General features: G+C 34.2%; 1 protein-coding gene across 6 annotated transcripts in view; it reads left to right on the top strand.

Moving 5' to 3' along the window:
* LOC145675714 (uncharacterized) overlaps positions 1-21,575 on the top strand; it is a 41,112-nt gene extending 19,537 nt beyond the window's left edge. For 2 of the 6 annotated variants that reach the window (XR_014129194.1, XM_081746336.1), the window contains one exon: positions 1,169-5,861. Coding sequence is in view for 2 of the 6 variants with exons in the window: in XM_081746336.1 (XP_081602462.1) it covers positions 1,169-1,985 (817 nt within the window). In the remaining 4 variants the exon portion in view is untranslated. Of the gene's footprint in view, positions 1-1,168; positions 5,862-19,151 lie in introns of those variants that run through there. The other 4 variants (XR_014129193.1, XR_014129192.1, XR_014129191.1 and 1 more) reach the window with 4 other exon arrangements.

Genomic DNA, 21,575 nt, shown 5'->3' with positions numbered 1-21,575 from the left:
TCGCACACATCCAGTTTTCTTAAAACAGAACCGATTTTTATTCGGACAATATGCGCCTTTGTCAGTATTCGCACTTAGAAATCAATATATTTAACGTGTTCTAGTGGTTGCTACATTTGTATGGAATGTAGTGGGTGCAACAATGATAATCGTCTTTGTCTATATATGTTGCTTCATTACTTTAAATTTCAGTGTATACAAACAATGTTTATGATATGGCATTATGTTACGTAAGCGAACGGCTACATTTTGCGATATTTTACGTGGATAATTGTACATAATTTATAACGGCAAAAAATTGTGCTTTTTTTATAAGCATAAAAAAGGCATTTACTTAATAAAGCAAAGTAATACGGCATAATATCAAATATTTCTTAAAAATAAACCAAGCATTAGAAGAAATTATAATCTCGCTCTTCCTCAAAAGAATTTATTTAAGAAGAGTTTTAGATATATATTTTGAGTACCCACGTTGATACATATAAGAAGACGTAAAGATAGTAACATGGATTAAAATAATGCATGTCAAATCATTTAGATGATAGTAAAATCTCTGATAGAGATTCGTATACTGCTAGAAATGACGTATGGAAAATGTTTGGATGCTTTTATACACTTCCTTTGTTTCTTTATCCTTATAGTAACTATTTTTCGTAGCTGTAATTGGAACAACTTCCGACGATTATTGAATTTTCTGGCTCAAAAATGAATGATATATTATATAAGCATTTTCAATGATATCGAACATCGATTTTCACCTATGAGAAAAGAGATGGTTATTTTCGTAGGGTAACCTACGTTAAGTGGTGTAGACTGGGGTCTTGTTTCATATGCTACACACACACATACATACATGCATATATATATATATATATATATATATATATATATATGAGCTCAGTTTGAGATAGTAAAGCAAAAATATTCTGTAGTTTGGAGAATTCAAATTGTAACCCTTAAGTAGTTCTGAGTTCCATATTTCTAAAAGTGTTCATGAAGTAGTAGAATAACAGACGTCAGGTATTCTTGAAACATGATGTTTGAGTGCCGGGGAAACTGGTTAGATTTGAGATTTGTTATTATTATTATTATTTTTGTATGTTACATGCAAACCTATGCATTTCTTCTGTCTTTACTATTAATTAGTTCCATTTGGAATTTGTTGCAGTTGCCATAAACACACTGTATCCAGAAAAGCAAAAACGTTTGTTACACGAAAACAAACAGTTTCTCATTCAGGTGTTAAATCTGATACTTCCTACCAGCTTGACAAAGGATTTAGTGGAATAAACATGTTACCACATAGAAGCCAGAAACATCAGATATACCAAAAAGATGAAAGTGGATTTAATCGAAATTCAACCTTGCCAAAACACATTGTACAATATACACTTGGGAAGGCTCATAAATGCGAAGAATGTGGAAAAATATTTAAACGAAAATCAAATCTCTCAGCACACATTACAATACATACAGGTGAAAAAAATCTCACATGCCATGAATGTGGGAATGCATTTCGTCGATATTGTTCTTTGGTATCACATATGTTTATACATACACGTGAAAAACCATATATTTGTCATGAATGTGGAAAAGGCCTTACTCGACTTTCATCTTTGCGAAGGCATATGTTTTTACATACAGGTGAAAAACCTCATGTTTGTCAAGAATGTGGAACAGCCTTTATTCAACGGTCAGATTTAAAAAGGCATATGTTAATACACACAGGTGAAAAATCTCATGTTTGTCAGGAATGTGGAAACTCATTTAAACAACGTTGGAATTTGGTAGAACATATGCTGATACACACAGGTGAAAAACCTTACATTTGTCAAGAATGTGGCAAGTCATTTATTCAACGTTCGAATTTTGTAAGACACATGTTAATACACACAGGTGAAAAACCTCATATTTGCCAAGTATGTGGAAAACTATTTAGGGCACGTTCAAATTTGTCCGCGCACACATTAATACATATAGCTTAAAAACCTCATACGTGTAAAAAATGTGGAAAAGCATTTATTCGACGTTCAAATTTAGCATCTCATATCCAAGTACATACAGGAGAATATTCTTATATGTGACGAGAGTTTGGTAACAGACTTTGGCACATTTTAACTTTGGCAACACACATAATAGAACATATGCTTAATTTGTAGCACGGGCTAAGGATGTGGCAAGGGATTTAGTAAACGTTTAAGTTAGGAAAGCACATGTCTGTACACGCACGTGAAATTCCTCGTATGTGCGAAGAACGAGGAAGTCAAAATAAGTAAATATCAGATTCGGCAACACGTTATTGTGTGGAACTGTAAACTATACATTTTCTAAGAATGCGGAAGGGGATTTCATAAAACTTCAAATATAGCAAGACACGTTAACACACTTAGATGCAGGTAATAAACGTCAGTCATGGAAAGAATTTTTAGAAAGGTTTAGTCGTATTTCCGTTTAGAAGTTTTATTAATTTATTATGAGGAAGTGGAAAACTTAACAGCTCCCGAAATTTTAGGAAAGAATCTAGGTGAACTTCCTATTTTGTAATAGAAGTGTCTGAACACACAATCCTCACACTTGCAAGTATTCTTTTAATCTATATCAAGATACAAGTAGACACTACACGGAAGGAGTGTGGTAATATATTTTACATGTAGAACTGTACAAATTACCCTTTAAAGAACACATATCCTGCCAGAATTTTGGAAAGAATTTAGTGAAAAACACTTTTGCAACGTACAGTAGTGTATCACGTTAGAGGCATCATACGTGCCATTAGCTATGGATGGGGATTAGCGTCAAATTTCGTTGAGTAATATACTACATATCGTCCAGAAATTTCATTCACGACACAACTGTGAAAAACAATTTAGTTTAAAAACATTAGTGTTAAAAGTAGAGATGCAAGGGCTCGGAAAAAACCTGGCTTTTTTGAAAAAAAACTCGGTTTTTTCTGCTTTGCTTTTTTGCTTCGGAAATTTTGGGCTTTTTTCAAAATACTGCTTTAAATTGATAAAACAGACATTGTATCGCTTCTCTATAACATAAAAAATCATTTAATTATTGGTTGATGCTGATAATAATAAAAAACATCGAAAATAAACTATGAATTTCGAAGAAATATTTCAAACAATTTTTCTTCAACATATTTACATTATGAATTCTACAGGATTAACCAGTATATAATAAGAATTTTTTAACCTCCTATATACAAAAGTAAGCAGAGTTGGCATGAACCGTGGTTGTTTTTGAATATGCCAAAAACCCGTTTTTTGGGGGGATGTTTAAACCAGGCTTTTTTGACTTAGATTTTTTGGTTTATGTATTTATATTACATACTCACAGAAATAGCCTAAGTTTGTTTCGCCTTGATGTTATTATGCAACAGCGGCGTTATGCCGGAAGAACTCCCATAAGCTTAAAGAAGTGCGGTCAGTAAATTTCTTAAGTTGAGAATCTCCCGCCCTAGCCATTGGGAAAATCCCGTCATTACTTGAAATGTAAGACATTAACGGGAAAATCCTGTTATTGCTTTGCATGTAAAATTTAAAGGTCAACGTACCATAATCAGTACGATAAAACTGAGGTATTAAATTACAAATTTAGTACCGGTACGTAGATATCATTGAAAGTCTAATCCAAGCTAATGTTGGAAGCTACGTAGGCAATCGATAAATTTTTCCAATTTCTATCAATATATTTAAGCAATATTGGCTTCTTTATAAAACAACACGCATTTAGACATGTAGAAATATACATTTTTTTTGTTTCATATATGTAGGCTTATCATCCTTACGAAATACCGAGGTTATCAAGGAGAAGACTTTCGCTTAAACTGCCATCCGAGCCGCTACTTGGGTTACGCATGAAAAAAGGATTGTGGTTCGACCGAGAATTGAACATGGGACGCCTTGATTAAAAGGTGAAAGGGAAATAAAACTATTGCAGGTGGTTTGATATCTGGAAACGTTACCATGAAGTTCACACGATTCGCATTTTTCATTCTTTTTATTTTTGTGGTTTAAACCAGTTATTAAAAAAAGAGTTGGTGTAAATCAGCCAACCCTAAAAGTAAACACTTCTTTTTAAAGAATACACAAATAACTAGGAAAATAGTATGTTCCTAGGTAGTATTTTTACTTCAAAATATTCCATACCCTCTTCTTGAAACAAAATAAAATTAAAATAAAACATAAGAGAAATAGTTAGATTTGTATGATACACTTAAAGGCTGCACATCTAGAGCTTTTGGTTCTGTACATTCTTGAAATTGTACAGTTAAGTTTTATAGAACCACCATCACAGTTTACCCAATCCTCAAGTTTTCTGAATTTTTAACAAGAGGGATTTAACACATCATTACGGAACTCCCTCCCCCCCAAAAAAAGACTACGGAATATATTAATTTAAGCTAAATACAACTGCACAACAAACATGACTGAGTGATTAGCTTTTGCGCTTCTATCGGGAAGTCCGGGATTCAACCAGCATTCGACCATTCTGACAAAGCTTTTCTTCATTCCATCTGTGAATGTAGAAATAGTGCGTGTACTGAGAGTTGGGCGACCTCCTTTTTTATTGTTTTTAAATCGTTATTATTACTAATTACCAGCAGTGACGGTTTTGCGAAGGTTAGGGGAGCGGTCTTTCGGACTGAAGCCCGTTCCCCAAAGTTACAGAATGTCTGCAACAAACGAAATATCTATTATTTATATCTTTACTCATAAACTTTAAGCTCCCGTCAAATAAAAATTACGAATGTTTAAAAAAACTAAACATTAGTAAGAAACCCTTCCCAAAATACTTTTCTAAATCCGCCACTGATTCTCAGTATAAAATGATTTTTAAAGTTGTATCCGGAAGATTATTGCTAAACATATAAACGAAACGAAATATTAGTTATGCCTGTACTCATAAACTTCAAGCACTTCCCAAATAAAATTAGGACTTTTTAAGAAACGAAACAATCAGAAAAAACCCTCCTAAAGTACTTTTCTAAATCCGCTACTGATTATTTGTATAAATTGGTATTCAAGGTTGTGTCCGGAAAATTATTGCTAAATCACTTCACAGCTACAGTATAACAAATATGGAAGTACGGTTTGACGGATATATTGAAAAACGTACGCTTTGACGGATAAATAGAAAAACGGGCAAGTTTAACTTTTGCGCTAGAAGCTAGAGTACTAAAAGCTCTTAGAAATGAAACACGGATGACAAACTAGAGAAGAAAAAAGATGTCGATAACTCAAAAGTTAAAATAAAGTTAAATAGCCTCTAAAATTACCCTCCAATACTACATTCTTCATGTTAGCTTTAATTCGTAAAACATGTGCTCCATTCATCATGATGGTTAATTTCAGAGCGAAATATCACATTCAGGTCATGGAATTTTTATCTAATTATAGAATATACTATAAGAAAGCTTTTTAGATAGAAAAATCATGAAGTTGAAAAAAGCCAAAATTTCCAAAATTCTCGTTTTTTTCCCAAAAAAGCCGGCTTTTTATGTAAAAAACATTGATTCAAAAAACCGGTTTTTTATGTGAAAAAAACATTGATTCAAAAAAGCCGGCTTTTTTGCATCTTTAGTTAAAAGACATGTGTTAATAGTGTTGATTACATGTTATGTTAAAAGACACAACATCCATAAATTCTATCAGCAGTATAGAAACGCATAGTGCACATAAAGATAATAGCCATTTGTGTTGAAAAAGAAGTTTTTTTTTTTTTTTAGAGATATTTTTGAGATCGCTCAAGTGGCGAGCATCGAAGCCAATGTGTTGATGCGAATTTCGGTGTGGAACCCGGAAAAAAGTTCAAAAACTAAAATTTATCCCCAATAAATTTTAAGATAAAAGTGAGCTTTCTGTTCATTTATCGCAGTTGCTTTCCAGTATGAGCTAGTTTGGAAAATTTTCAGATCAATGACTAAGTCAAAAATTGTGCTATCTAATTGCTAAGTTCTTTAATTAGTTTCCAGCGCTTCTCTTAGTTTCATATCTTATTGTGCTTCAAAAATTACCTAGAGGTTACCACTAGGTGTCATTAGACTATGATGTTCACTCACCCATTCAGTAAAAGTTATTTGGCAAAATTTTACTGAGAGGTAGGTCGTTTTTTTTTCCGACCTGACCCCTTGGATTTTATAGTCAGTTTATGTTCAAAATATCAGCATTTGTCCTTTAAATTCCAATTTGGCTTCGGTGTATCCATCTGGAGCAGTGATGCTCATAACGGAAGAAGCAGTCTGATAATTTTCACAGATCATTTCAGTCTACGAGAGTGACAATTATTGTTTTCTATTTCCGCGTTCTTTAACACAGTCATACATTTCATTTGTAACATTATGGTCAACGGAGCTTCGTGAAGGAATCACAAAGCCCAATCGGGTTATAGTATATTCATGCATTAAAATTGTTGGTTGGTAAGACAAAGGTGCGAAGTCTTTTGTGTTTTTTACAATCTCCTTCTATTAGTTCTTCGTTAACCAAGCATGCTTATGTATGAGTTCTCGGTTATTAAAGCCAGCAAACGGGCGAAAAGTGTTTTTAGGACGCACGAAAAATGCATTTCCTTGTATGCGTTTCCCCAAGATCTTTCAGCTTGTGTGGAAGAAATCAGAACAAGTGGATCATATTAGAGAAGTGTCACGCCCCGTCAGTTATCGATTCTCCCTTGATCCGAAAATTCACCAGTGGGTACATCTTCATTATGTACACTCATCCTCAAAGTTATTGTCGCGTATCTATAACTGTCTTCTTGTAAGAATTTAATTTCATAATGATTTTGCCGGGTCTTTAATACTGATACTATTTGTATGACAGGGAACTATATATTTGTAGTAAATTTCATAGGAAAACAATTAAAATGCGATAATTTGAATGAGTAAAACAAATTGTTAAATTGATAAAGATTTTTTTTCGTTTTATTTTACGTATCTACTGTTTTTTTGGCATGAAATTTGCCACCTGCATGTCTTTGCCGATTATACACATACTAACATTATAAGAAATACCTTGCGAATTCGTTATCAAATTATATTGCTACAACAACATACTTGCAGACATATTACAATTTTTGACATGAATGTGTGTCGTAATTAGCTGCAGTTGTTCGGAAGATCAGAACGTGCTCACATTCAGCCGCAGAACTCAGCATGCCGTTGTTAACTACTATGAATAAAGAAGTGATGCATGCATTTTCCTACGCTGCGCTGCACAGAAAAATTCCGGTCTGGATAGCTGAACAGATATCCAAAATACATCATTGGTGCGTGCTTAAATTTGGTACAAGAAATCCAATGTGGATGATTACAGGTTGCTATTTGCTGCGGCTGTAGTAGGCATGCCTTAGCTCTCTGAACAACTACAGCTTATTGGAACGTACATAATGAAGTTGCATCCACTGGTGTAGTTATTGATCAAGGGAAATCATTGGTAACTGACGGAGCATGACAATTGATTAATACGATCCACTTGTCCTGGGTCCTTCCTTACCATTTGAGAGATATGGTTGATATCCCATGCCGTAAACGTCGCCAACACCTAGTGGCCCATTTGCCGTTAAATGTCGATCGTCACTATAACGATGCGTTGAAAAACTTCCTCTAGTGTGCCAGTGGCGGGAGGGTTTCGTAAGGTCGAGAAATTCACCGCTTAGAAGCGAGAAATTCATTTTGGTCCGCGTTTCTTCGATTCATCGCGGGGAATCACGAAGGAACCAACACGAATTATCGCCAGACATAGGCATGAGGGAATTGTTATATATTATTTTTCCTGACGAATTGTTTCTAAAGTGAGCTACGCGGTTGAAGAATAACCCTTGCCTCTACATCATAAAGTGAAAAATCTTAAGTACGTATAGTTTTATGAATTCACATGACAACTGTAGCTTATCATTTGATACTGAATATGGGAGAACTATGAAATAAAGGAAAAAGACATGCGTCATTTTGTTACAAAATTATTTCGAACGGATTTTATCGAATCTCAAACGGTTATTGTCGTTGAAATGCCTCAACGATTTATGCCTCTACAAGCGACGTTTTCTTCATCGCTTCCGTGGCCAAGTCGGAATATCACGCGCCTAGTAACCCAAAGGTCGGTTGTTCTGCTGCACGTATTTTTTTACTTTCTTAGAAGTGTTTTTTAGACTATCCCTAATGTAACAAATTACGCATATAGACGATTTTACATATTTTGAAAGATTAATTTTGTTCATTGGCGTTTGGTCGCGTGTCTGCCGCTGCTGGTATAATTTTCAAAACGGATCGCCGCGGCGGGGCCTCTAATTTTGCGAGATATCTTTAGTTGCCCATCGCTGGTCCTCCGACGCCTACGGCATTGGGTAGTGTTATTCAAGGAAATATTTTCTTCGTCTATCCCGAAAATCTGTTGGCTTTAGTATCTCATCAAACTCAACAGAAAAAAGCTTGATCGGCGATGAAAGAAGAAGGGAAGTGCGTTCAAAAAAGCATAGCACTTTGCAATTTTGCCTTACCAACCATCAATTACAGCGCAGAAATTTAAGTTTGGTCTGTCTGATTGGGCTTCCTGCTAGGAAACTCAAGTTCTTTATTTATTCATTTGTATTGAAAAACTTTCGAAGAGTACTGAAAATCTATTGGAAAACATGAAGAAAAAAGATGCAATTTTTTAGCTTTAAATGTTTTTTTTAACAAAACCCTAAATAAACTGCATAACTAATAACCCCTGAGGCAACAATTTAACATATTTGTCATAAATAAAACATTAATCAACAACAATGTAGTCTAAAGTACATAAAATCCCTAGACAATTACATTCTGTCAAATTGTTATCCGCGTCACTTAAGCAAATCACTACCAAAATGTCGAGGTCGATGCTAACTAAAGTAACTCTCAGAAATCTGAGAAGAAAAAGATCGGACGTTTTTTGGTCCCAAATTAGCCACTTTTCCGCAACACATCTTAACATTTTGAAAAAAGGTACACCCTAGTATACACATACGCGTAAATAATTATGTATACCTTATATACTCAATTAATTTTACTTGTACACACATTGTATTGTAAGGTTAGATATATCGTTCAAAATCTTATTGATGGGCATTCATTTTGAAATTTGCTGAACACCTTCTAAACTGTTTCCTTATTTAATTCTGGTGTCAATATTTTCTGCAAGCACAGACTCATTTTTTTAAAGTTTTATGGGAAAATACAGAAACAGAAAACTCCTTGAAATTTTAGTAACACTTTTGTGACACCTTTTTTTCCAACTGTTTCTGCATTCAAAGATCGGTAACTTAGATTAAAAGTTTTAATTGCAACAGTTGTGTATCCTTGTTCTAAATGCATTGATCTATCAAAGTAGCTCATACAAATTTTATCACGTTTTTTCTTTCTTTTTTCTTTTTTTCTTTCTTTCTTTTCTTTTTTTTGTTGTAAATGTGACAGTGTTATCTCTAACTAAGATTTTCTGTACAACAAATCATTAAGGTTTGTCTAAAGCCATTAAATAGTGTCATCAGAAAAACGTACAATTTTACGTTCGCAGGGGGCATAGCTTTCAGTTTTTACGAAACTTACAAAAATAAATGGCAGTGTTGTCGAACCCAATTTGGAAGATAGGACAAGACTTTTCACTTAAAGTTTACCTCCCCTTCTTTATTCTTTTTCCTCGCGAAGGATGGGGCAGAGGGTGTGGGATGTCGTTTGTCTGCGACTTTCGTAGGAATTTTCTTTTTCGATACTTCCATCCCTCTAAGTAACCTGACACCACTGTCTAGTAACCTGCAGCTTGTGCGGAAGAGGAGTTTGAAGTTAAACGTTCCATTTCTTGTACAGAACGCTGAATAGCGAAAATGCCGATTACTGAGATCACTTTTTTTTCAGTATCTGCAGTATATTGCTTGTCTTAGTTCACGAGACACTGGAATTGCAATTAAATACATTTGCTCGGCACAGATTTAATCAAAGATGTCATAAAAAATGACAACTCAAATTGAACACAAACCTCCAGTGGCGTACACACAACGTTATAAAGAGGAGTTCAAGCACCCAAGTATCATATCGTATACCATTCATCTCTACAATATATTAACAGGTAAAGTAAAAAAAATGAATTCTTTATGCAGCATAAGAGTTTTGAAATGCTTTACCTAGTTTTAAAACTTCATGTACTGCTGTTGTGGGGCCATAACGTTATTTAGTGATGAAGACAACATAAGAAAGAGAGGTATTTACGAAAATACAATAGTTACTATCAAATATTTGGAATTAATGAATGAAGTGGTTAAATTGTTAGTGATTTTAGAGTAGTATCTTATTTACGAAATTTTAGTATATAAATTATAGGAAATCACTTCGTAAATAAATATTTTATTAGATTACCCACAATATTCATAAGTTATTTCCCATGGAAAGGAGTAGTAGGGGAGACCGGGTATGGTTGTAACACTTTTTACTTGAAGCTGAATTGCTGCAATGTCTTTAGAATTTTCAAAAAATAAATATGTGTACATGAAACTTTATTCCTTCTCGTTACAAAATATCATATAATAATTGCATTCATGTTAATAGTTTTCGAGCGAAAAAAAGAAAAAGAAAAGTAATCAACTGTTACAACCAACCCCGGCCATGGGGTTGGTTGTAACATGGGCTGGGGTTGGTTGTAACATTTAAAAATCATACAGATATAGTTAGAGTACCTCGCGGTGGTTCTTCCTGACAGGTTTCCACTCACTTCCACCAGGGGAAGCCCGTGATGGTGCTGTAAGCGTTATTCTTCCTGTTCAAATTCAAAGGAATCTTACGAGCTATACAAAACTAATCTACTCACTACACAATCCTACTACACAAAAACAAAATACACACTGCTAAAATGTATTACGACTTTCTCAAAAATTAAGAACAAACTTATCGCCAATTTTCATTTTGAGTCGTCTGAATCACAATTTGCACACAAATATTGAGCATTGCCATTTGTACAGGAAACATGGGCCCAGCCTTTGCAAATACTACACTGAATCCACTTCTCACCTGGGCGACTACAGGAGTATAATTCACAACAAAGGAGACCAAAAGTAGTATCGTCATCGGAATCATCATCAGACGAATAACATCTCCTCTTCTTGTTTACATCAGACATATTTTTCTGCTGATCATAATTATGTGAGAACTTCTTCCTCCGTATGGCTTGCACTGATCGTTTCTCTTCCTCTAAGGATTTTTTCTCTGATGTGTCAGTTAAAATAGCTGACTTTCTCTTCTTTCTTCCAGCTCGTGAAACTTTTCTCGGAAGAGATTTCGGTAATGGAAAGACAACTTTAGGAGAAAAAGAAGGCACAGATAACATTACAGGAGCTTCTTCAATTGTAGCAGAACTCTTCGATGCTTCCAATGTTTGTTAAGGTATTACAGTTCTTGTTGTTGCATCCGCTGTGAGATTATTGTTGGAACGTTACTAATATGCTGAATTCGATTCATTGTGAGTGTGCGGATGGTCTGTTACTGAAGATGGTGTAAAATCAGCTTCTGTAAAAATGTTTTCATCATATGGAGAAATTTCCGTCGTAGGGAATCCATTAATGATGTTGACAGGTGTTGCTGCACGTGGCAAAGCATTTCTTACTTGAGATGGTGGGTCATATATGGTCATGGTTTTGCCTGGATTGTTACGCATCCACGAATCTTGCTTTGCAGCAAGGAACTTTTTCAACAAAAGAGACACTGACTAAAGCTTAAAACTTTATTTTAAATTATAATTTGTAACTGTTTCGGATATCTAGCATATCCTTTTTCAATGGCCCAAACACTGTTCGATCAAGTGGTTGTAAGTTATGCGATTCCTGTCTTGAAAGAGATAACGGTACCCATGTGGTTGGTTGTAAAAAGTGTTACAACCAGCCCAGCCCTCTCTGTTACAACCAATCCCACACACACCTGCACCAACATGGCGTCATCCTGGCGTTGTATGTCTTTGTATTCCTACTGCTTATAAGATCTCCACAATACTTAAGGTTCATGTTTATCAGTTAACATTAACAAATTGTACCTATCACCAATATAATTATAAATTAATACAATATTTCGTAAGACTCAAAATTTTACTTACCTGGTTCAAAAACAAATTTTTCCTTCTAAAACACAGACTCACAACACAATCACCATGCAATGTCCTCCACGCACTGAACATACAAAGAGGGTGAGGCGGCTGAAGAATCAGGGTTACCAGTCGAGTAGAGTAAAAAATATTGGACCTGTTACAACCAAGACGTGTTACAACCATACCCGGTCTCCCCTACCCCTAAAACCCCACAGCTGTTTGTGTTTGTTTTGGATTTAAACGTCTTTTGAGATTGTTATTAGGAATGAGTGTTTAGTTTTTCGAAATTTTTCCATCTAGTATGCAAACCCCACACATCTATGGTATCACTGTTTATTTCCCCATATTTCGGTAACCAAGAGGTGTAGCGAAATGTGGTTTTCGATTATCTAGTATTTGTAACGTTCTCTGAAAGATTTCGTAGACATATGTTTCAAAATATTTAAAAATTTATACATTTGGTACCCCATGATACCCCCGAACACCATTGGGGTACCTACCAAATTTTGCATAATAATACATTTTCAATTATTATCACGCCTGAATAAGTACTTTTTCGAAATTCATCGTTGTTCTACCCGAAACCCAAAAGTCCATACCCGACCAAACAAAGTTCTACCCTAATCTGAAAATGGAAGAAATGTGTTAAAATTTGGTACAACCGGTTCCTCGAGTAATGCCGTTAATCTTCCAAAAGCCCAACTCTTTACTTTTTCCAACGTCACCTACTTTCAATTGTTTGCGTGTGGATGACAGTTTATCATTTAATAATTTATTATTATTTCGGAACACCTGAGCATTGCGTTTCTATTGTATGCACTTCACAAATTTTAAACACGTCAATTACCCTTCCAAAGCACGATCTTATTTCTCCTGTAAACATTTTTTTTAAAACCTACTTTTGATCCCAAAAAGCCGATATTATCCAATTGTCAATAAAAACAGACAATCAAAATATATAAACACTCACTTGTTTTGGATCTTACCTTTGATGTCTTCTTTACTTTCATACTTCGGTTGGTGAATTGTCCTGTCACAAACCTCAGTTTCAGTTCAGTTTTCTCCTTTACGGGAGATTTATAGTCGCAGCATAGCTATTTGTTTTAATAAATTTTTTTTTTGAATTAAATATATGTATTGAAGTGACACGTGCAAAAATGGCCGAATTTGCCTGTTTTAAATATACTTGTCTTCACATTGTAAGATATATTTACATACATATCACATCACACAAACCTATGATTTAAGTTCACCCCACCACTACGGAATTCATTTGTTTTCAAAACTCGCTCTGAATTCAGTGATGCCAGTTTTATAACACCGAAGTTCCCGTCCGAAACCATAAATTTACCGATTAGATACAAAATTTACCGTCAACTTCAGTAAATAAAATTTACAATATCTATAGCAAGCCAAAAGTTTTTTTAAAAAAGAATGTACACAATTTTTATGAACAATATGGTGTTTTATGTGGTTTGGAAGAGATGTTATGTTCAGCAAGCAACATTAAATTAAATTGTATTAGCCTTAACACGATTCTGGTGTTGCTTGCACACCGCTTGTTCCTTGCCACAAAAATAAATAAATAAGTATTTAAAATGTTTAAAAATGCAGCGATAAATAGGGTATTTTCCAATAGTTTACATTAGCTTGACGTTTCAAGTCTTTCGTGTGTTTGTAATTTTCACTTTTACTCAGGGATAAAGTAGATCTCAGAAAGTAGGGGGACACATTAAGTAAAGCCGTCTGCTGTACCTCTCTTTTCAAATTGTAAGTGGATCTGAAAATGTGGGGGACAGTAGCGGCATGATGTCACGCCGATCCCCCTGCCTATCTTTGCCCATTGTAATTTTTTTAGGAATTGAGGGACACCGTATATATTTTTTCGAAGAGGGGGGACGGAATCAACCCGCATTCTCCGCACTTTTATCCCTGCTTTTACCAAGAAAGAGCTCAATGTTGCAGGGTAAGTTGTTGTACGCCTAGAAAAGCTGAGAATTACAGAATTTCCCATTTTCAGTCTATTTAAAAAAAAAAAAAACAGCATTCCCGTCAGTGATCAGAATTTCACGTTTTACGGGAAATTTCCCGCCAACTGGTATCACTGTCTGAAGTTGAAATACTTGCTCCCTGGCGCTGCAAACTACAGGTAATAGAATTAAATGTAAAAAACATCCACATGTATCTTAACATCGTCATTTTTGTTACTATTATTTAACATAGCAAATAACGTTATATTTCTTGCCTGACGTCTTTGGAATTTCATGACCAACATTTGACGTTGTTATGATGTAAGTGTGCTACTAACGCCGAGTTCGATTCCTAGCGGGAGCTCATTTAGTTAGGATTCCACGTTAATCAGTACCAGTGTTCGTAGGTTTCTTCAAGAAAATTTCCTTCGAGTGACACAAAATTTTTCCTTTTCTTATGAATTTTCCCTGGTTTTTGAGTGTCCTATGCTTATGACAGAAGTTATGTCGTAAGCTTAATTTAGCTATATTAAAGGAACTACGAACCACATTTGTTTTATTCATTTGCTTTTTGCTTCTATTTTTTCGTTTATTTTTCATGCACTTTTTAAAATACACACCGAAATACACCAAAACAACAAAATAAAATCAAATGAAACCTTTGGTTTAACCTCCCACGTTTATGCCTTTAGGCTAAGGGAGACGATGATTAAAGCAAGTGAATGATGATGGAAGAATGAGAAAGTGGGAAGAAATGGGATTATTTCCACAAAATTGAGGGACACGATGTTTTTTACCACAAGCTTACTTGGCTGGGGATCTAACTAGGGACCGCACGCACCAGAGGTAAGCGCTCTACCACTGAGAAACCGTGACCTCCATCCAGCCAACAATGGTTGCAAATTATGCTACTTTCAGCACAAACAATCTATATCTAATGTATTGGTTTACCTCTGAAGAATAAAGAAAAATTTAAGCATTGATAGAGAATTTGCCTGGATTTTTCACGTTTTATCGAAAATTTCCCTTTTTGTTAAATTTACCTATGAAATTTCCCTAGATGAGGGAAATTCCTCTCAAACTACGAACACTGATCAGTAGGTCCACGCCCCGCTCCTAAAAGAGACGTTAAACCCAATATTTACTCAACAGTATATATATAAATGTGTGTGCTTATGTGAATTTTCTATCGTCTGTATATTTAGCACATATGCCTTGAGCGCGGGAGACCATAGTTCGATATCCGCTGGGAGCTGATGTAGTTGTTATGCCACATTAAACTGTAGATCTATGTCTCAAATAAGCACTCATGTATTGTACATGTGTTTCGTACACTTATCTTCTGATCCGTCGAAAATTTCGGGACACAGTGTCCCGCAGACCGAAAACTGAGCAGCAGAGAAAACTTGTCATGGAAATTTAAGCTTTTCAGGTTATGTTAATCCTTACATATAATGAAACTAGCTTGGGCAAGTTACAATTGAAGAAATGCAATCACCTGCAATACTCTGATAGTAGAAAATATTCTCCAGGTATTATTATCCCCCTCTCCTGAAGAATAAAAGCCCTGACGAAAACGCAATATTATTTACATATAACTACAACCTTAGAAAACTAACTAACTCTATAGTTTATGGAACCCGTAGGTTCAGTGCCGCGTTCACAAAGCTCTCCACTGACTTCTATCCTTAGCCAATTGGATCCAGTTTCTACTTTGTATTAATATCGCTGCGAAATCCATCTTAATATTGTCCTCCCATCTGCGGCTAGGTCTTCCTAATGGTCGTTTTCCGAGTGGTCTTCAAGTCAAGACTTTGAAAACATTTCAACTTTCTTCCATTCTAGCCACACGACTTACCCACCTAAGCCTTCTAGACTCGACGACCCTAACAATGTTGGGTAAACCGTATAAATTATGTAGTTCCTCGTTATGAAGTTCTTAACCCAGCCCGGAAAATTTTTAGAAGTTTTTGCCCCAAGCCAGACCCGGAACAAATTAATAGTTGAGCCAACCCGCCCAAGCCCGGTCACTCTATAGCAAAATCATTCTCTATATAGCAAAAGTGGAGCCGCTGACCAATACTAACTGTAAAAGTTGCATTGTTTTTAATACCTTTCTCTCTTCGTTGTTTATTTATTTATTTATTTATTTTTGCAATTACCATTTAACTAAAGTCAATAATTATTAAAGAACTGCAAATAATCGTCCGAGCCCGGCCCTACCTGAAGCACAGGCCCGCCCAAGACTGGCCTGGGCTAAGGAAACAGCATAGCTGGACTTCCCAAGCCCGACTCGTGGAATGCACACACACACATATATATATATATATTAATAATATTAAAAATTATATATAAAATATTAAAAAAATATTCAACATAATATCTAAGGATATGCAATTTAAATTAGAAAAATGTTTCAGAAACATTTCCCGTAAAATTCATTTTAGGTACAACAAGGAATATAGCTAAAGCATATATTGTGAGAATAATTTGAAAGTATGTCTTTGATATATCAGAAAATATTATTAGCTAAATGTACAAACTATATTTGAAAAACGCGATGCTCAGTTTCTATTCATTTTTAATGTATGTTGTATATTTTTAAATTAAACATTAGATGAAATGTTCTGAAAATAATTCTAAAATATTGTATGAAAATATTTCATTTAAGTTACAGGAGAAGGTAACAAAAACATTTGCATACAAAATTAATAGGCGTTTTAAAACATTTCTGGAAAGTATTTCTAATATTACAAACGAATTTATTTATAAAATACTCGAAACATTTTAAAAATTGTATTTCATACGTTGTGTCGTAACAATAGAAAAGATTGCAAAAACTACGTTGGGAAACATTTATAAACTATATGGAATACATTTCCTATTCTGTTTTCTATATCATGTATGTAAAACATTTTTATTATTACTTCGAAAACATTTTCTCTATCAACATTGGAAACATTACATTACATTCAACACAATATTTCTAGTACAATTTGTGAAAATTTTCCTTACGTTATTTTTCCATAAGTAGAAACTTTGCTTTGTTATAATTAAATATAAACTAATAATTTGCTGAGCAAAACTATATATTTTCATTAAAGTTCAACACATGTTACAGTTTCGCCAACTAACTGTTTGGCTTCATCAGACACTATGTGATACAGCATAACTGTACAATCGTACATACAGTTTTGCTCAGCAAATAATTAGTTTATACATTATTTTGCTTCTAACTTTCTAAAAATATACTTCCTTTACTTTATAAAATGTTTTAAACATTTCTTAAATTTATTTAGGCTAAATATTTGGGATATTTGTCAGTTATAACAAGGAATATGGTTTCTCCAGTAACGGAAGGGAATATTCTGTAAACAATGTGAAAATGTTTCTATAATATATCAGAAAATCTTGTTAGCTAAAAACAAAATATTTTCCAAAACATAACGGAAAATATTTTCTATTCATTTTTAATGTGTTTTATTTTCCCTGTTTTAAAGTTTTATATTCAAAATTCGATAAAATATTCTGGAAATCATACTAAAATATTGTACGAAAATATTTTATTTAAGTTATAAGAGAAGATTACCAAAATACTTTTGTAAAAATTAAGTAAACGTTTTTAAAACATTTCTGAAGAATATTTCTTATACCACGAAAAAATTTATTTTTAAAATATTGTAAACCTTTTAGAAAGATATATTCGATATGTTTTCTCGTAAAAATAGAAAATATTTCAAATAACGTATTAGAAAACATTTTTTAAATATATGGAATATATTTCGTTTCATTGTTTACCGTATCATATATGGAAAACATTTTTAGTATCACTTCGAAAATATTTCCCTTCTCAACAGTGAAAACATACTACATTACATCCAAAACAACATTTCTAATATATTTTGAATATTTTCCTGGATTTACTTTTCGGCAAGCATTCTCAAAATGTACTCTCGGTAATTTCTAAGATATTTTACAAACATTTTTGGGAAAATATTTTCGGGAAATATTCGGAATACATTGGGGAAATCAGCATGGAAAGCTCCAGAGAAGGAAAACCTTTTGGAAATCAAGGAAAATATTTTCTTTTGATTGAGGAAATATTTCTTGCTGTGTGGGAAGGCACTGCAGCCCCATCAGTAAAAAAAAACATACCTCATTGCTTCGGGGCTTACATATCTGCTGTCGCCAGAAGCAAGCTGTGTACACAACAGGGGCGGATCCAGAGGTGACGCCTGCCACTCCCAGAGTAGGATACTTAAGAAAATATATAAATAAAACCCATCCCAGAGTTAGAGCAGTTGATTTTTCAAACTTGTATTATAAATGTAAGATTTTTTACGGAGCAGAATTTAAATATAGCAGTACATAGCAAGAAATTACTTGCCTTGGTGTTTTTGCTCAGAAAATGTCCATCTTCGAAAACACTGGTAGTCATTTGTGTTGTTTGGTTTCAAGATGCGATATTTTGCGTTCTCACTTCGTTCTCAAATCCAATCCCTGCTTCGTTAACAACGGGCAGGCAATAATCCATAAAATCTATCTGTCCACAAGTTTGTCAATATTTATTTTACGTCTCTTTCCATTTAAGAAGTAACCATTCCCGCACTGAAGTTAGGAGGATTTCGGACTCTGGGTTGATATATAAATTTAATTTCGTACGAAATTGTACCAGTATCGGTAATGCATGTGCAAAACAAGAAATTGTTCATTACGACCTGTAATTTATTTAAATTTAACTTTTAAAGATAATTATGAAAACGTATATTCAGAATGAATGGGATGTAATTGTTTTTCTTGTAGCATGGTATTCTTGTAAAACATTTCTTCTTCACAGCGTCCTTTACGCTGAAAATATCCAGAACAGAAAGCATGTGAAATTTATGGCTGATATTTTCCTGCCAACTCATTTTTCTTTCTATATGCTCTTGGGGTTCTTTTTTTAAAATACAAAATATAGTAAAAAGCTCACTTTACTGTTTACATGAAATTAAACTGCTACATTTCATGTTAAATGTATTTAGTCGTTGTAATAGGTTTAAGCTGTAAATACATGTTATTTGCAAAGATAAGACTTGCAAGTACTCCCACTTTCCAGAGTGTGTGGGCAATGCTCGTTCAAATGATGAATTGGTCAGCAGACCACCTAGCATGGAATCTTTCTTAACTGAACTTGAAGCCGTGACTCTCACCCCTTACTGCTCGTCGAGCTGCTCTAGAAATATGACTGTGGAGGATGACTTACACACCGAAGGTGTGACAGGTGATTTTTTGACATGTTATTTTATAATACCCATATAGGAAAATGCCGAGCAAGAAGAAAAGAAAGAAAATAGTAATATTTTATTAGTACTTAACTAAAATAAAATAATTGCTGAACAAGGCAATACTTTTATGTAAATGAAGTATTCGATTTAACGTTCCACGATCAGGCACTGAGGCTAAGGGAGACACTGATGATGAGAAATGAATTAAATGGTGGAAAGAAGAATATGGGGAAAAATTAGAGAACTCCAACAAAACCCAAACACACGGTGTTTGTCCAACACAGAGCCGCTCGGCGTGAGCTTGGATCGAACCAGGGTACCCAGGCACGAGAGATGAACGCTCTATCACCGAGCCCCCGCTGCCCCACTTTTATTTCATTGTAACTGTTTCAGCAACTACCCTTGTCTTCTTCAGTCACACTGTATTTTTTTATTTATTTATCATGTTATGTTTTTAAAGATTTCCTTGTTTTATTACTTCAGCAGTTATTTTATTTGACTTAAGTATTTATATATAAGGAAAGTTTTAATATGGAATGTATCACATGTTACTATGTTCGCGCTGGATTTTTTTTAAATGGGTAAAAGTACTCCTCTCGAAAATATTTTTCTCAACAGAGGGGTAAAATATAATTTTTACCAAAGAGAAGTATATATTATTATTATTATTATTATTATTATTATTATTATTATCACTATTACTATTATTATTATTACTACTACTACTACTACTACTACTACTACTACTACTACTAATAATAATAATAATAATAATAATAATAATAATAACTACCACAACTTCTAACACTGCTCGAAACAATGTGATGATTTTCAGCCTAGTGATTGTGACAGAATTCTGGTTCTAGAAGTCTTACTTTTTAAAATACTCCAGTAACAAGTGAAGGAGCCAGCGTTATGCTCTCAGTTTGGGATCTTTCGGAATACAAAAATTATACACCATTTAGTTTGTAATTTTCACTTTAGTTTTTGCTTAATTTTGAAATGCTAATACATGTTTCGTCTTGCATCATACATTTAACTTACTAAATCGTATCCAAACAGGATGACATTTCTTAGGACAGTAGAAGGATGCCTCCACTGCTTAGTTCCACTTGTGTGCAGCTTGTCAGATTGCTTCATACGATAGCGCAATTCTATCACGATACGATATGTCAATGCGGAATTTTTACTTCGTTTTGTGCGTTACATAGCAGTAGTGAAAAACAATAATTTCTATCGTTGTCTAGTTGTGTTTGATAAATGAGTAGCTATATTATTTTATTATTAGAAAGTTCTTTCTTTCATACCATGCTCGTCTCCATCAGTTATGATCCCAGCCCCCGCCAAGTGAAATTTGTGGTGGACAAACACCGTGTGCGTGGGTTTCCTTGGGGTTCTCCCATTTCCTCTCACTTTCTTCAGCCCACCATTTCATTTATTCTTCATCATCACAGCCTCTTTTAGCCTAGACGACATAACCTTGGGACGTAAAACTGAAAGGTTTTTTGAATCAGTTACGATACCGTATCAATATACTTGATCGTCACTTTTAGCTCACATCCTAAATTTGGCTTGGAGTGGCATTGTATATTATGAGCACACACGTAATCTAGCCTTCTATGAACGTTTCAGAATTATTTCTCATGTACGAGCATATATAAAGTCTTATATCCTCCAACTTCTTTGATCCTCCTGAACAATCAGAGTTAACAGCTGCAATAAAATCAAAAGTTAAGGTAATACAGAATAACTAAAATTAATGGTAGTTTAATTTCCCTGTATGGAAGGCCGTTAAAAGTGTATTATTGAGAAAAAGTGACTTCATGCAAGCGAGTGCAGTAAACAATTGTTTTATTGCGTATTGATTGTAGTTGTACATGACGTATTGTAATTATTTTTTCCCTTTTCTCCCCACCTGAAAAATTGCACTATGATTGTTCATGATTTTTATTTTTATTTTTCTGTTTCAGCGTTCTAATCTGTCATCATTGGGAGGAAAAATGACCTTTCTCCGATGATTGGTTTCCAAAGGGCTGGAGATGAAATTTAATTACCGCGGAAAAAGGGCGAAACTATGAAATGTGTTTTCTTTCATACGAAATCAATAGAAAAATTTAAAAAGATCTCTAAGTTTTAGATTATAACCAATAGATATGCATTGTCTACATATTTCTTGTTTGTATTACAAATAATATGGACAATCAGTATTTCTTCTTGCATTACAAATAGTATGAATAATATTTTATACGACAAAA

The sequence above is a fragment of the Thermobia domestica genome, chromosome 18, assembly GCF_964235325.1.
Source record: "Thermobia domestica chromosome 18, izTheDome1.hap1.1, whole genome shotgun sequence".
In the NCBI taxonomy this organism is placed as follows: domain Eukaryota; kingdom Metazoa; phylum Arthropoda; class Insecta; order Zygentoma; family Lepismatidae; genus Thermobia; species Thermobia domestica.
The sequence above is the reverse complement of the archived record's forward strand: the minus strand, read 5'-3'. Positions and strand labels throughout refer to the sequence as shown.